We start from the raw sequence: 13,952 nt of genomic DNA, 5'->3' as shown, positions 1-13,952 counted from the left end.
GGCCCAGGAGGGGGTGTCTGTGGCTTCGGAGGACTGTGGGGAGGAACAGGCTGAAGCAGGCCAGGGCCCTTCAAGTTTGGAACAGGGAAGGCAGAGCTCAGGCGAGGAGCAAGGCCCCTCCCCACCAGATCCCAGAGCAAGGAGAGCAGAGAGGAGGAGGGAACAACGGAGGCAGGCTCACTTGCTCGGGAGGAGAGCATCACGCCCCACTTCACAAGGCACACCTGGGGAGTAGGTATTTAAGGAGATGCTGTGGGGTGGGGCATTTGCTGGGAACAAACGTGAACTCTTGTGATGTGAGCTCTTGTACCTGGACTCTTTGTATTTTGGATCAAGTTTGTTTCCTGCTGTGTTTTCCTTGCTGTCTTCAGTTTTGCAGTTTGCAGGTTACAGGCAAGCTGGGCGTTGAAAAGACCATACTTTGTTTGTTATCTGTTTTACTTTAAAGAACTGTTTAACTCCGTTGACTGTTTTATTGAACTTGTGCCAGCATATGTGGGGGCTGTTGGGTGAACGTTGGCAGTGCTTACAAAGACAATTATTCTGACCAGCTAATTGCTTTGCCTCCGTTCGGGGCCCTGGGTCATCACACCGCATAAGGTGGCTGTCATGCATGTGAGGGCCTATGTTAGGGTTGATACTAAACATGGAAGGGGAAATGCCTTGGCCGACCGCACCGCAAGGTCTGCCGCTTCAGGTCCCCTGTCCCCTTGGTATATGGGTGCGCTTGTACCCTCACATTTGCCTGTGCTGGCTCCAACATGTATTTCACAGGATGGGCACAGAGCTTATAGACTGGGTGCTGTTTATCGTGGACGTAGGCTGGAGAAGGACGGGACATGCCTTCTCCCAAAACATGAATTATGGGCCCTCTTATGAAAATTGCATGCCAGCACTCATTGGGGTTACAAGGCCATGGCTGAGTTTCTTATAAAGGACTATATTTGTCCTAGGATCTATAACAAGGCCCTCACAATGATCAAGCGATGTGTGATTTGTCGTTGTAATGATCCTGTGGAAATTATTAAGTTCCCCTTGGGGAGGCTTGGGGCTGGCCACAATCCTGCTAGTTTTGGGGAGGTTGATTTTACTGAGTTGCCATGGACACGGGGTTTTAGGTACTTGCAAGTTTTTGTGGGTGCTTTCTCTGGATAGAATGAGGCCTTTCCCTGTTGTACTAACAAGGCATGTGAGGTGGTTGAGGTCCTCCTGAAGGAAATTATTCTGCTTTTTTCCTTCCCATACCAAGGCTTTGGCTCTGACGATGGCCCCACTTTATCTCTGACATTACCCAGCAGGTATCTCAGGCCCTGGGTATTGTTTGGCAGCTTCATTTGGCCTACAGGCCCGTCTTCAGCACACGTGGAAAAGGCCTGTCCCCCTTTGAGATCATGTATGGTCGGCCCTTTCTTTACTATTTTTCCTTATCCACTTCCCTCCCTGGTTTTTTTTTTGTTTTGGGGGAGGGATCAGGCCCTCAGGGAATATATGCACTCTCTTGCTTATGATGTTTCTTCCATTTCTCAAGCTGTTCAGGCCCTCCATTATCCAGGATTGGATCATCCACTCCATCCTTTCCTTCCTGGTGATTGGGTGCTTGTCACGTCCTGGTCTGATTCTGGCCCTTTGGCTGAATGCTGAAGAGGCTCCTTCGTTGTTCTTCTCGCTACTCACACAGCGGTCGAGATTACTGGGCTTCGTACTGGGATTCATCACACCAGCCTTCGCTCTTCTTCCCCACTGTCCAATGCTGAGGACCACTGAGTTGCTTGGACTGTTGCCCCTGGTGCTGAGGATGACCTTGGGCTGGAGCATTTGTTTCACGGACTACGTTGACCTGGATGCCTGGGCCTTTTGGTTGCTGCGATCCCTGTGCCTTTGGAGCTTCTTCTCCAGCTATTTTCTCTCACCAGCTCCCTGTTTACTTATGCTGCGGATGTTGCTCCTCTCTGCCTTGGTTTCCATCTTGTACTTTGTTTGAATTGTTCATTTCTTTTCTGTTGCTCTATGTTATTTTCCTCTTCATACTCTAGGTTTCTCTTTCTTCCTTCTTTCTTCTTTGGAGCTTGCTCTGCCCTTCCGGGGGGGCTTATGGGAAGGATGCTCAAGTTCGAGGCCAGGTTCTGGTCATGGTCAAGGTACGTGACATGACTATGGGGACAGCTGCTGTGGACTGGGATGGGTCAGATTGTACAATCTGACAGATCCTCCAAGCATGAACTCTCCTGTTGCTTTGCCATAACTGGTACCCCCCCCATATCTCGGCAAGGACGGTTTCTTCTTACCCATGGTTGGGTGAGTCTGAACATTGGACAGGAAAACCCAAAAGTCCCTTCTCGAGTATTCCAACCTGAAAAGATAGCTCTAGGATTTCAGCCAGATGCACCCCAAAACACTGATGCTGGACCTACGTTCGTGCCTGAAAAGCCTAAGGAGCTACAGACATCCTTCCCCATCTTTCCTAGTAACATGGAAGGGCAGAGTAGTTCCCAATTCCCAGCCCCTATTTAGGAATTTAGGGTTCCAAAACCCATATGCAGAATGCACCGGCTTGGGTTAAACTCTTGAATGTAATGGACTGTTGGATTTCCACCCACATACCCCCAACTGGTACCCATGGATTGGTTATGGAAGCTACACTTCTGGGAGCCTCTATGTTCAGCATGATCATTGTCACAAGGGGCTGGGCACTCCCTGGGTTTGGGGGCAGGAAAGCTACAAATTGCTCAACTATACAGCACCCTGCAGCAGCTTGCCTTAGTCATTTTAATTCTTCTTCCAGATAAGTTAGGGATTTATGCACCTTGCATGGTCACATGGAAGGTGAGTACTAGCATGTGGGATGGATGGCATAAATGTCATCAGATTTTTGGTCTTGACTACAAAAAGGACCCCTCTGCTGTTTGTAGCCTGTTTGCAGCAATGGGACTTATAGCTTATACAGTGAGGGGAAAAAAAGTATTTGATCCCCTGCTGATTTTGTACATTTGCCCACCGACAAAGAAATGATCAGTTTATAATTTTAATGGTAGGTTTATTTTAACAGTGAGAGACAGAATAACAACCAGAAAATCCAGAAAAACGCATTTCAAAAAAGTTATACATTGATTTGCATTTTAATGAGTGAAATAAGTATTTGACCCCTTCACAAAACATGACTTAGTACTTGGTGGCAAAACCCTTGTGGGCAGTCACAGAGGTCAGATGTTTCTTGTAGTTGGCCACCAGGTTTGCACACATCTCAGGAGGGATTTTGTCCCACTCCTCTTTGCAGATCCTCTACAAGTCATTAAGGTTTCGAGGCTGACGTTTGGCAGCTCGAACTTTCAGCTCCCTTCACAGATTTTCTATGGGATTACGGTCTGGAGACTGGCTAGGCCACTCCAGGACCTTAACGTGCTTCTTCCTGAGCCACTCCTTTGTTGCCTTGGCCATGTGTTTTGGGTCATTGCCATGCTGGAATACCCATTCATGACCCATTTGCAATGCCCTGGCTGAGGGAAGGAGGTTCTCTCCCAAGATTTGATGGTACATGGCCCCGTCCATCGTCCCTTTGATGCGGTGAAGTTGTCCTGTTCCCTTAGCAGAAAAACACCCCCAAAGCATAATGTTTCCACCTCCATATTTGACAGTGGGGATGGTGTTCTTGGGGTCACAGGCAGCATTCCTCCTCCTCCAAACACGGCGAGTTGAGTTGATGCCAAAGAGCTCGATTTTGGTCTCATCTGACCACAACACTTTCACCCAGTTCTCCTCTGAATCATTCAGATGTTCATTGGCAAACTTCAGACGGGCCTGTACATGTGCTTTCTTGAGCAGGGGGACCTTGTGGGCACTGCAGGATTTCAGTCCTTCACGGCGTAGTGTGTTACCAATTGTTTTCTTGGTGACTATGGTCCCAGCTGCCTTGAGATCATTGACAAGATCCTCCTGTGTAGTTCTGGGCTGATTCCTCACTGTTCTCATGATCATTGAAACTCCACGAGATGAGATCTTGCATGGAGCCCCAGACCGAGGAAGATTGACAGTTATTTTGTGTTTCTTCCATTTGCGAATAATCGCACCAACTGTTGTCACCTTCTCACCAAGCTGCTTGTCGATACTCTTGTAGCCCATTCCAGTGTTGTGTAAGTCTACAATCTTGTCCCTGACATTCTTGGACAGCTCTTTTGTCTTGGTCATGGTGGAAAGTTTGGAATCTGATTGATTGATTGCTTCTGTGGACAGGTGTCTTTTATACAGGTAACAAGCTGAGATTAGGAGCACTCCCTTTAAGAGAGTGCTCCTAATCACAGCTCGTTACCTGTATAAAAGACACCTGGGAACCAGAACTCTTGCTGATTGATAGGGGATCAAATACTTATTTCACTCATTAAAATGCAAATTAATTTATAACTTTTTTGAAATGTGTTTTTCTGAATTTTGTTGTTGTTATTCTGTCTCTCACTGTTAAAATAAACCTACCATTAAAATTATAGACTGATCATTTCTTTGTCAATGGGTAAACGTTCAAAATCAGCAGGGGATCAAATACTTTTTTCCCTCACTGTATGTCTGGTGTTCAAGCTTCTATGCCTGAGGGGTTAGAAGGCAAACAAGGCATTTATCTGGCTAACCACCCAGACTGGTGGTTCCTTTGTGGTCTGTTTGCCTACAAGTCTTTGCCAGCTTACTGGTCAGGTACATGTACTGTAGGAATGATGTTTTCCTCGGTTTGTATCATCTGACATAATGACTGGAACTGCCGCATCCACGATCGACAGGACGAGGACCACCTTGAGCATAAAGAACATACTGAACACCATCCTGTACCTCATGGCCTAGGGAATGCCATTGCACGAGCAGTAATCCCAGCTATGGGGGTTGGTTTGAATTGTAAATCTTTTATAGAATTAGGTGACTGGACAGAGGAAATGTTTAACCACACCATACAGGCATTTACACAATTCAATAAGGAACAGGGAGAAATAAGGGAAGTAGTGTTACAGAAATGCCAAACACTAGATATGGTACTAGGAGCAAAGGAGTGGTGTGTGCTTTGGTCCACTCAGATTTTTTTCACTGATTATCAAGTTAATATTAGTCACACCATCCATCTCATGGAAGGAGGAATCAAGAATTGCCCTGAGGATCTGGAGATTTTAACTGATGCTGTATGGAGAGTCTTCAGTAGTAAATTCTCGTTCCTTACCGGCTGGCTCCCGGTATGGGGATGGTTTTAGGGAACTATTTATTGGTCTTCACTTTGTGGTGTTCTTTGTTATCTTTCACTACTTGCCCCTACTCACCTCTGCCTGTCCTCAACAATGTGGCCCACATACTGCAGAAGCTTATCCTGTGTCTCCAGTTTGATGATCATACTTCTGCGCACTGCTCAAAGTATGAAAGCGGGGATTATGTTGTCCCGGAATTAGGAGACAGTATAGGAAGTATCAATTGTGAATATGTGCAGATGGCCCTGCGGTCTTTGGGCACTTGCAGTCATGGATGCAGGGTCATGAAAGAACAGCAAGGAAAACGCCCAATGTCCTAAACCACCCGGGAACGTATAATGTCTTTAGGGAAACACCCAAAAGGGAACATTTTTAGCTACTTCTGCTTTCTCCCTTATCTACAGTGTGCCAGACTTACTGGGTGAAATCTTTATCTTACAGTATGTGTGTCAGCTTTGCTGGGTGGATTGCTTATGTAATCAGAAAGAATAAATACAAGGATTTCTTGTCATTCGGGGCTTCTCTCTTTTAGAGGAGCCCGTCTTTGTTCAGCTGAATAAAAACGTAAAGCTTAAAGGCAACTTCTGGTTTCCTGTATTTTTTATCATAATAATAATAATAATAATAATAATAATAATAATAATAATAATAATAATAATAATAATAATGATGATGATAAAGTTGGAAGGGACCTTGGAGGTCATCTAGTCCAACCCCCTGGTCAGGCAGGAAACCCTATACCATTTCGGACAAATGGCTGTCCAGTTTCTTCTTAAAAACTTCCAGTGTTGGTGCATTCACTGCTTCTGGAGGCAGGTTGTTCCACTGGTTAATTGTTCTAGCTGTCAGGAAGTTTCTCCTTAGTTCTAGGTTGCTTCTCTCTTTGGTTAGCTTCCACCCATTGCTCCTTGTCCTGCTTTCAGGCGCTTTGGAAAATAGCTTGACTCCCTCTTCTTTGTGGCAGCCCCTGAGATATTGGAACACTGCTATCATGTCCCCCCTCGTCCTTCTCTTCGTTAAACTAGACATACCCAATTCCAGCAACCGTTCCTTATATGTTTTAGCCTCCAGTCCCCTAATCATCTTTGTTGCTCTTCTCTGTACTCTTTCTAGAGTCNTATCCTAAGCCTGTCTTCTGGAGTGTTGGCTATTCCTGCCAGCTTGGTGTTGTCTGCAAATTTGATGAGTTCCCCATCTATCCCCTCGTCCAGATCGTTGATGAAGATGTTGAAGAGCACTGGGCCCAGAACAGAGCCCTGGGGCACCCCACTACACACTTCCCTCCATGTAGATGCGGTTCCATTGAGGACCACACGCAAAACCTCAGAACCTGCACAGCAGAGGAGGCAGCTGTTCCTCATCAGAGGGGATCTACTGCCTATCAGCACCACTGCCTGTCAGCAGCTGATCCTCCTCTGTGTCTATGAAGGCAGGCAGCTCTCCATCTGGTCGACGACCTCCAGCAATGCCTGAGGGGCCTGAGACATCGTCCTCAGCCCCTGGCCTCTCCAAACATGCCAAGGGAGATGTGCTATCCCTGTCAGACAGTCCCGGTTCCAACTCCTCCTCCTCCGAACCGGGCTCCAATGGGGCCATGATACGATGTGCATGATGACACTTATTTTGGTAAGAAGACTAGAAAAAAATTGTTTTAATTTTGTGTTGTTTTGGAACTAGTAAATAAAAAACAGTGATATTATTACCACCACTGTATCCATGCAGACAGGTGCCAGACTATACTTGCCTTTAAAGGTGGGGAAGGTAACTTTGTGGCAGCTGAGAGTCACGTGATATAGGAAAATGTCATATTTCCTAAGAAGGAAGGGTGGAGTTTGTTTTACACACACACACACACACACACACACATTACAAGCCATTTATTATTTTTTGGTTGAAAAGGCAGGAACTTGCAGCTCAATAATTTTAGTATCTGCAGTGTGAACTCTTTTGGGCCATTTTTTTTAAAAGGCATGGGGACCAAATGTGGCTTACCAACAATATTAAATGTGACTGGGCAATGTACTGGGCAGATAGCCAAACGTGAACCATTATGTAGAGTCTAATTCATGTACCTTTGTAAAGTGTAACAAAATGCAGAGAAAAGGGATAAACAGCCCACAAAATTATTGGAGAATCCTAGTGTTGCAAACAGTTCATCATTTTAAAAAATATGGAAATAAGTAGAAGTAAAATATAATTATTTGCTTGTAGTTAAAAACCATGACTTTTATCTAGTAAGGCAGCATGCCAAAGGAAGATTAAATATTTTCTCTTTCTCTTATCTTTTCTGAGAGAATTCGCCCTAAAAGTGATTGCAATTATAATTAGGCAAGATTTGAAACTGGAACTGTGATTACAGTTAAAGCTGTATACACTTTCATTAAAGAATGAATTCATTCCTAAGAAAACTTATGGAAGAAAATGTCAATTTTCACATCTTATATATACATTCTTAACTGTTGTTAACAGAGCAATATATTTACATTTTATTGAATTCATGCTTGTGTGCTCCCTCATCTCCTTTGATAACGCCATGACGAGACTGAAAGCTTTCACTTCGAGTGGAACTGTTCTAGCTTCTCCAATGCTAGAAAACAGAACACTCTTAAGACAAAACCAAGCAAAAAACCTTGTGACTTAGTATGTTCTGGTACTATAGTTTGTAAACCATGATTTACAGCTGGCATAGTTGAATCCAGTCAACTGTGATTTATTCAACAAATCATAATTTCACTATACGTGGTCCCTGGAATTTCACCTCCAACAAAAACTGCCATATATCAGTAGCACAATTTTCATGCATTTGGGGACAGGAAATAGAAAACTGTAATGCAACCTTTGAAATATACTTAACAAAGTTTTTTTTAAAAAAATCCTCAAACTTCCCCCCCGCCCAGAAAAACCAAAATCATCCCTTCCTCCTCACCAACTTGTATCAACTGCAGCTCTTAAACTCTCACAAAAGGTTGCCTACTCCAGCTAAACACAATGACTCTGTACGTCCAATAAAGGTAGTTCTCGACTTACAACCATTTGTTTAATGACCATTTAAAGTTATGACAGTGCTGAAAAAAATGACTTATGACTGGTCCTCACATTTATGACTGTTGCAATTTCCCACAGTCACACAATCAAAATTTGGGCACTTGGCAACTGGCATGTAATTACGGCAGTTGCACCATCCCAGGGTCATGTGATCACCATTTGCAACCTTCCTAAAGGGGTCTAGGATGACTCACAGTGGCCAAGTTGGCGTGGATGAGTGGGTGCAACAGGGTGGGCATGGCCAGGTGGGCGCAACCGGCTCAGCCCCGCTGACTCGGCATAGCTGGCTCGGTGTGCAACAAGTCGCACAGGCTAACTCAACGTGGGGACAACTCGGTGTCCTACCAACTCCTTGCCTCCCCGAACTGCCAGCAGCCAAGCGCATGCACACACACACACCATTCCAAGTTTGGGGACTTTTATCCACAGAGGAAGGAGAGGTCAAATGAGAGCCAAAGGAGAGGTCCTTCTCCCCAAGCCCAGGCATGATTGGCAGCTTGCCAGCTCAGATATGGATAGAAGTTCCCAACCTTGGAATGGTGTATGTGCATGTGTGCACGTGCAGACACGCAGAAGCAGACGTCCTTCTGCCAAAGCCCAGACATCTGAGCATCAGTGTTTCCCTGTCTGGTGCCCCCCACTGGAGGAAAAGCAGGAGGCGGACGGCAATGCTGCTGCGCATGGAAGCGTGGAGAAATTTTTTTGCAAGAAGCAGTTTCCTCCGAGTCCAACTTCTGCCTTGTCAGATCTCTGGAGAGGAGGAGGATTGGCAGCTTGCTAGCTCGGATGTGGATAAAACTCCCCAACCTTGGAATTGTGTGTTGCATACATGGGTGTGCACAGCACACCGAAGGAGGTGTCCTTCTCCCCAAATCCGGATATCCAAGCATTGGTGTTTCCCTATCCGGTGCCCCCCAGTCCTGCACAAGGGTGCTGGCCAGGCTTCTCGAAAGGGAATCCCTGTTTCCAAGCGTGTGTGGTAAGGATGCTGGCTTGTTGGGGCAGCATTCTAACCTGTCAATAGACCAAAACACGGGTCTGCGCTTGGGCAGAGATGACTCGGAAGACTCGCGTGCTGTAAGCTGTTCCTGAGCGGGCAGGAGAGAACCGAAGAGATGGTCCCAGAGTGACTCCTGCCAAAACAAACCTCCCTCGCACAAAACCAGGATGCAGTGCTCCCCCGCCTCCTCTCCAGACATCTGTCAAGGCAGAAGTTGGACTTGGAGGAAACTGCTTCCTGCAAACGTTTTCCTCCATGCTTCCATGCACAGCAGCATTGCCCTCTGCTTCCTGCTTTGCCTGGCCAGCCTCCTTCGCGCAGCTCCCCGTTCTGTCCTTACTACACATTACTCTGTGTGCAGCTTGACATGCAGCTAAACCCATCTATCCTCCAATAAAACAGACCGTGTGCATAGATCTGAATGCTTTATTAAAGGAACAGGATGGGTGAAACTGGGAAAAAATAGAAATACATATAAATTTGTGTGTGTTAAATTTGGATTGCTAACGAAGAGTTAAAGGGAGACTGGTATAGCTATTTCGAGCTACTTAGCTCTCATCAGCCAGCCATACCCTTCTGAGATTCGAACCTGGGCTGCTTGCACGTTAGGCAGCTGTGTTGACCTCTAGGTCACAGGCTCTTTCTCACTTTGTCATCTGTATCAGGGAGGGAAGAGACCAGGGGAGAAGATATGTCTTGAGTGCTGCCTGGGGATAGCCCTAGATTGGGCTGATACAGGCAAAAGATTTCTTCTTCCCATATTTGGGTCGACAGGGTGCATTGTAAAAAACAGACACATAAACACACATACACACACACACACACACACTGAGGGAAAAAAATATTTGATCCCTTGCTGATTTTGTATGTTTGCCCACTGACAAAGAAATGATCAGTCTATAATTTCAATGGTACGCTTAGTTTAACAGTGAGAGACAGAATAACAACAACAAAATCCAGAAAAACGCATTTCCAAAAAGTTATAAATTGATTTGCATTTTAATGAGTGAAATAAGTATTTGATCCCCTATCAATCACCAAGATTTCTGGCTCCCAGGTGTCTTTTATACAGGTAACGAGCTGAGATTAGGATCACTCTCTTAAAGGGAGTGCTCCTAATCTCAGCTTGTTACCTGTATAAAAGACACCTGTCCACAGAAGCAGTCAATCAATCAGATTCCAAACTCTCCACCATGGCCAAGACCAAAGAGCTGTCCAAGGATGTCAGGGACAAGACTGTAGACCTACAAAAGGCTGAAATGGGCTACAAGACCATCGCCAAGCAGCTTGGTGAGAAGGTGACAACAGTTGGTGCGATTATTCGCAAAAGGAAGAAGCACAAAATAACTGTCAATCTCCCTCGGTCTGGGGCTCCATGCAAGATCTCACCTTGTGGAGCTTCAATGATCATGAGAACGGTGAGGAATCAACCCAGAACTACACGGGAGGATCTTGTCAATGATCTCAAGGCAGCTGGGACCATAGTCACCAAGAAAACAATTGGTAACACACTATGCCGTGAAAGACTGAAATCCTGCAGTGCCCACAAGGTCCCCTTGCTCAAGAAAGCACATGTACAGACCTGTTTAAAGTTTGCCAATGAACATCTGAATGATTCAGAGGAGAACTGGGTGAAAGTGTTGTGGTCAGATGAGACCAAAATCGAGCTCTTTGGCATCAACTCAACTCGCCGTGTTTGGAGGAGGAGGAATGCTGCCTATGACCCCAAGAACACCATCCCCACCGTCAAACATGGAGGTGGAAACATTATGCTTTGGGGGTGTTTTTCTGCTAAGGGGACAGGACAACTCCACCGCATCAAAGGGACGATGGACGGGGCCATGTACCATCAAATCTTGGGTGAGAACCTCTTTCCCTCAGCCAGGACATTGAAAATGGGTTGTGGATGGGTATTCCAGCATGACAATGAACCAAAACACACGGCCAAGGCAACAAAGGAGTGGCTCAAGAAGAAGCACATTAAGGTCCTGGAGTGGCCTAGCCAGTCTCCAGACCTTAATCCAATAGAAAATCTGTGGAGGGAGCTGAAGGTTCGAGCTGCCAAACGTCAGCCTCGAAAGCTTAATGACTTGGAGAGGATCTGCAAAGAGGAGTGGGACAAATCCTTCCTGAGATGTGTGCAAACCTGGTGGCCAACTACAAGAAACGTCTGACCTATGTGATTGCCAACAAGGGTTTTGCCACCAAGTACTAAGTCATGTTTTGCGAAGGGGTCAAATACTTATTTCATTCATTAAAATGCAAATCAAGTTATAACTTTTTTGAAATGTGTTTTTCTGGATTTTTTTGTTGTTATTCTAAATCTCACTGTTAAAATAAACCATTAAAAGTATAGACTGATCATTTCCTTGTCAGTGGGCAAACGTACAAAATCAGCAGGGGATCAAATAATTTTTCCCTCACTGTATGTATGTATATATATGTAATATGTATATGTACAAATTATATGCTGGAGCATGACACTCCCTGCCTGGTATGAACTGATACCATTATTTGAGTCCTGGGATGGTAGCATTAGGTAAGCTGCCATTGCTTTTTTGCTGATAAGGTTGTCAATAGGGTGGTGCGACTGCAGTTTCCAATGAGGCTTCTGGGAACTTGACAGTGATCTACGTACAAAATATAATATCCCATTGCTAGCTTCTCTCTTAGAATTGCTGAGGTCATCTGATATATATCCAGCACCATTCTGTTGAACAGATACTATGAAAGACATTGCAGAAGACTTTTTGAACTTTGCTGATGTTTGTGGTCTGGTTATAGACTGCTGCACCATTTGAGCTATGGTGTTCTCCACAGGTTCTGTGGTATGAATGGCATAGATAGACTCTGGAGACTGTGGCAAGGAGCAGGCTACAGCTTATTCTTCATTGTTAGGAAGGCATCACCTCTGTGATCTGAAGGGAAGAGGGGTGACCCGGTTGTCAGTATCATCTTTTGTGAATGTAAGCGTGCTGTTAACAGAGGTTGGTTTATGCATGCTGCCTAGACAGACATCTCTTATAATGACCCACCCTAGGTCTAATTTCCGAGCTTATGGAGCATTGTGGGGACCATTGATCTGAGCTCTTGCTTTGTGGACTCGTAAGATATCTCTCCCTAGGAGCAAGACCATCTGAGCCTAAGGATCGAGCTCTGGTATAAGATGTGTTATGCAGTTCAAATATGGGTGATGAATCGCTGCATGTGGTGTAGGGATTTCAGATCTATGGTCAGGAATCTGGTTGCATTCAATAAGAGTTGGTAAAGTCAGGCATGTTTTCCCATCTACCAACTTGACTTGGTAACCAGATGCTCTTCTTCCTGCCGTCGCCACAATTCCTGCACAAGTTTTTAAGGAATATGGATTGTTAGGGCCTTCAATACAAAAGGCATCGAAGAAGGTTGAGCTGTTACTTTGGTCATCTAGAACAGAGGTCCCCAACCTTTTGGGCACAAGGGACCGGTTATCGTGATTCCGTGCCAGCCTGTGTTCCCAACAGCTGAGTCCGGGGAATCTGAGGAGGAGGAGGAGGGGCCTGGGGAGCCATCGGAGTCGGGGGAAGGCTCTGATGAGCTCCAAGACTCACATTCCAGTGAGGAGCCTGGCCCTTCCGCTCGTGTTCAGGATGAGATGCAGCTGGGTGGGGAAGCTGGGTCGGACTCAGAGGATGCACAGCTGGCGGAAATGAGAGACGCCCGCAAACGAAGACAAGCTGGGAGAGTAAACCAGAAAGAGGCAATGGGACGACTCCGGAGAAGGCACTGAGAAGCCACGCCTTGAGGACTGAATTACAAAAGGGGAATGTGTGGGCGGTGCTGGTTGCTGAAGGCAACCGTTTGTAAAGAACTTCCAGGGATCATGGTCTGTTTGTTTTACCAATGAATTTCTTGTTTAACTCCTGCTGTGTTTGCTTTTTTAACCAATTATCTGTTGGAAAAGTATTCTGTTGTTTTTGTTTTGGAGAAAACTTATCAGGACTGTTTTTGAAATAAAAAGCGGTTGGTTTTTCCAGCCTACTGTTAAAGAGGGGTTTGTTCTTGTGACGCAACAAGGACGGACGTAGGCTGGGACAGAACAGTTTGCCTTCAGCCACCCACCCCCCACTATTATGGAGCAGCTATGTGCTGAGAATGCCCAGCTCTCCCAGCAGCTGGCTTTGTTATCATCCCAAGTGGCTCAGCTCCAAGCACACATCCCTGTTGCTCCACCACCCAGGAGAAAATGCCAAGTTGCAGTGCTGGACAAATTTGGTGGCAATCCGGACATGTTTCCTGTTTTCCTGGGACAATGCCATCTGTTTATCAGCGTGAGAGTGGCTGATTTCCCCACTAACCGGGATAAAGTGGGGTTCTTGATAAGCCTCCTCTCTGGTGCTGCAGCTCGTTGGGGCACACCCTTGCTAGCCCTAGTCCATTGTTGGACAACTTTGTGCGGTTTTGTGATTACATGCAGATGATGTACGAGGACCCCATCAAGACACAGACTGCTACCCGGGACTTCCGGTGGGACGGCGCGCCGATGGCGGCTCTTTTCGGAGCCGTCCGCTTGGGAAGGCGTCAGAGCCAGCATGAACAGCGGTCAGCAGCTGTTCAGCGGCTTGGAACCTTGTGCCCCGGGAGAAGGGGTCGAGGTGAGTACTCCTGGATAGGAGTAGAGTCCCAAAAGCTCTCCCTTTATCTCGGGAGAGCGA

General features: G+C 46.0%; 1 protein-coding gene across 1 annotated transcript in view; it reads right to left on the bottom strand.

Moving 5' to 3' along the window:
- The window catches only part of LOC107294509 (puromycin-sensitive aminopeptidase), a 105,494-nt gene extending 101,312 nt beyond the window's left edge, over window positions 1-4,182 (bottom strand). The window contains exon 1 of the mRNA XM_015823743.1: window positions 4,086-4,182. Within this exon, the coding sequence (XP_015679229.1) occupies window positions 4,086-4,182 (97 nt within the window). The remainder of the gene's footprint in view (window positions 1-4,085) is intronic.
- Window positions 4,183-13,952: the final 9,770 nt, after the last annotated feature.

The sequence above is a fragment of the Protobothrops mucrosquamatus genome, unplaced genomic scaffold, assembly GCF_001527695.2.
Source record: "Protobothrops mucrosquamatus isolate PMUCROS unplaced genomic scaffold, P.Mucros_1.0 scaffold1971, whole genome shotgun sequence".
In the NCBI taxonomy this organism is placed as follows: Eukaryota; Metazoa; Chordata; class Lepidosauria; order Squamata; family Viperidae; genus Protobothrops; species Protobothrops mucrosquamatus.
Note: the sequence above shows the minus strand (reverse complement) of the source record. Positions and strands in the feature narration are given on the sequence as shown.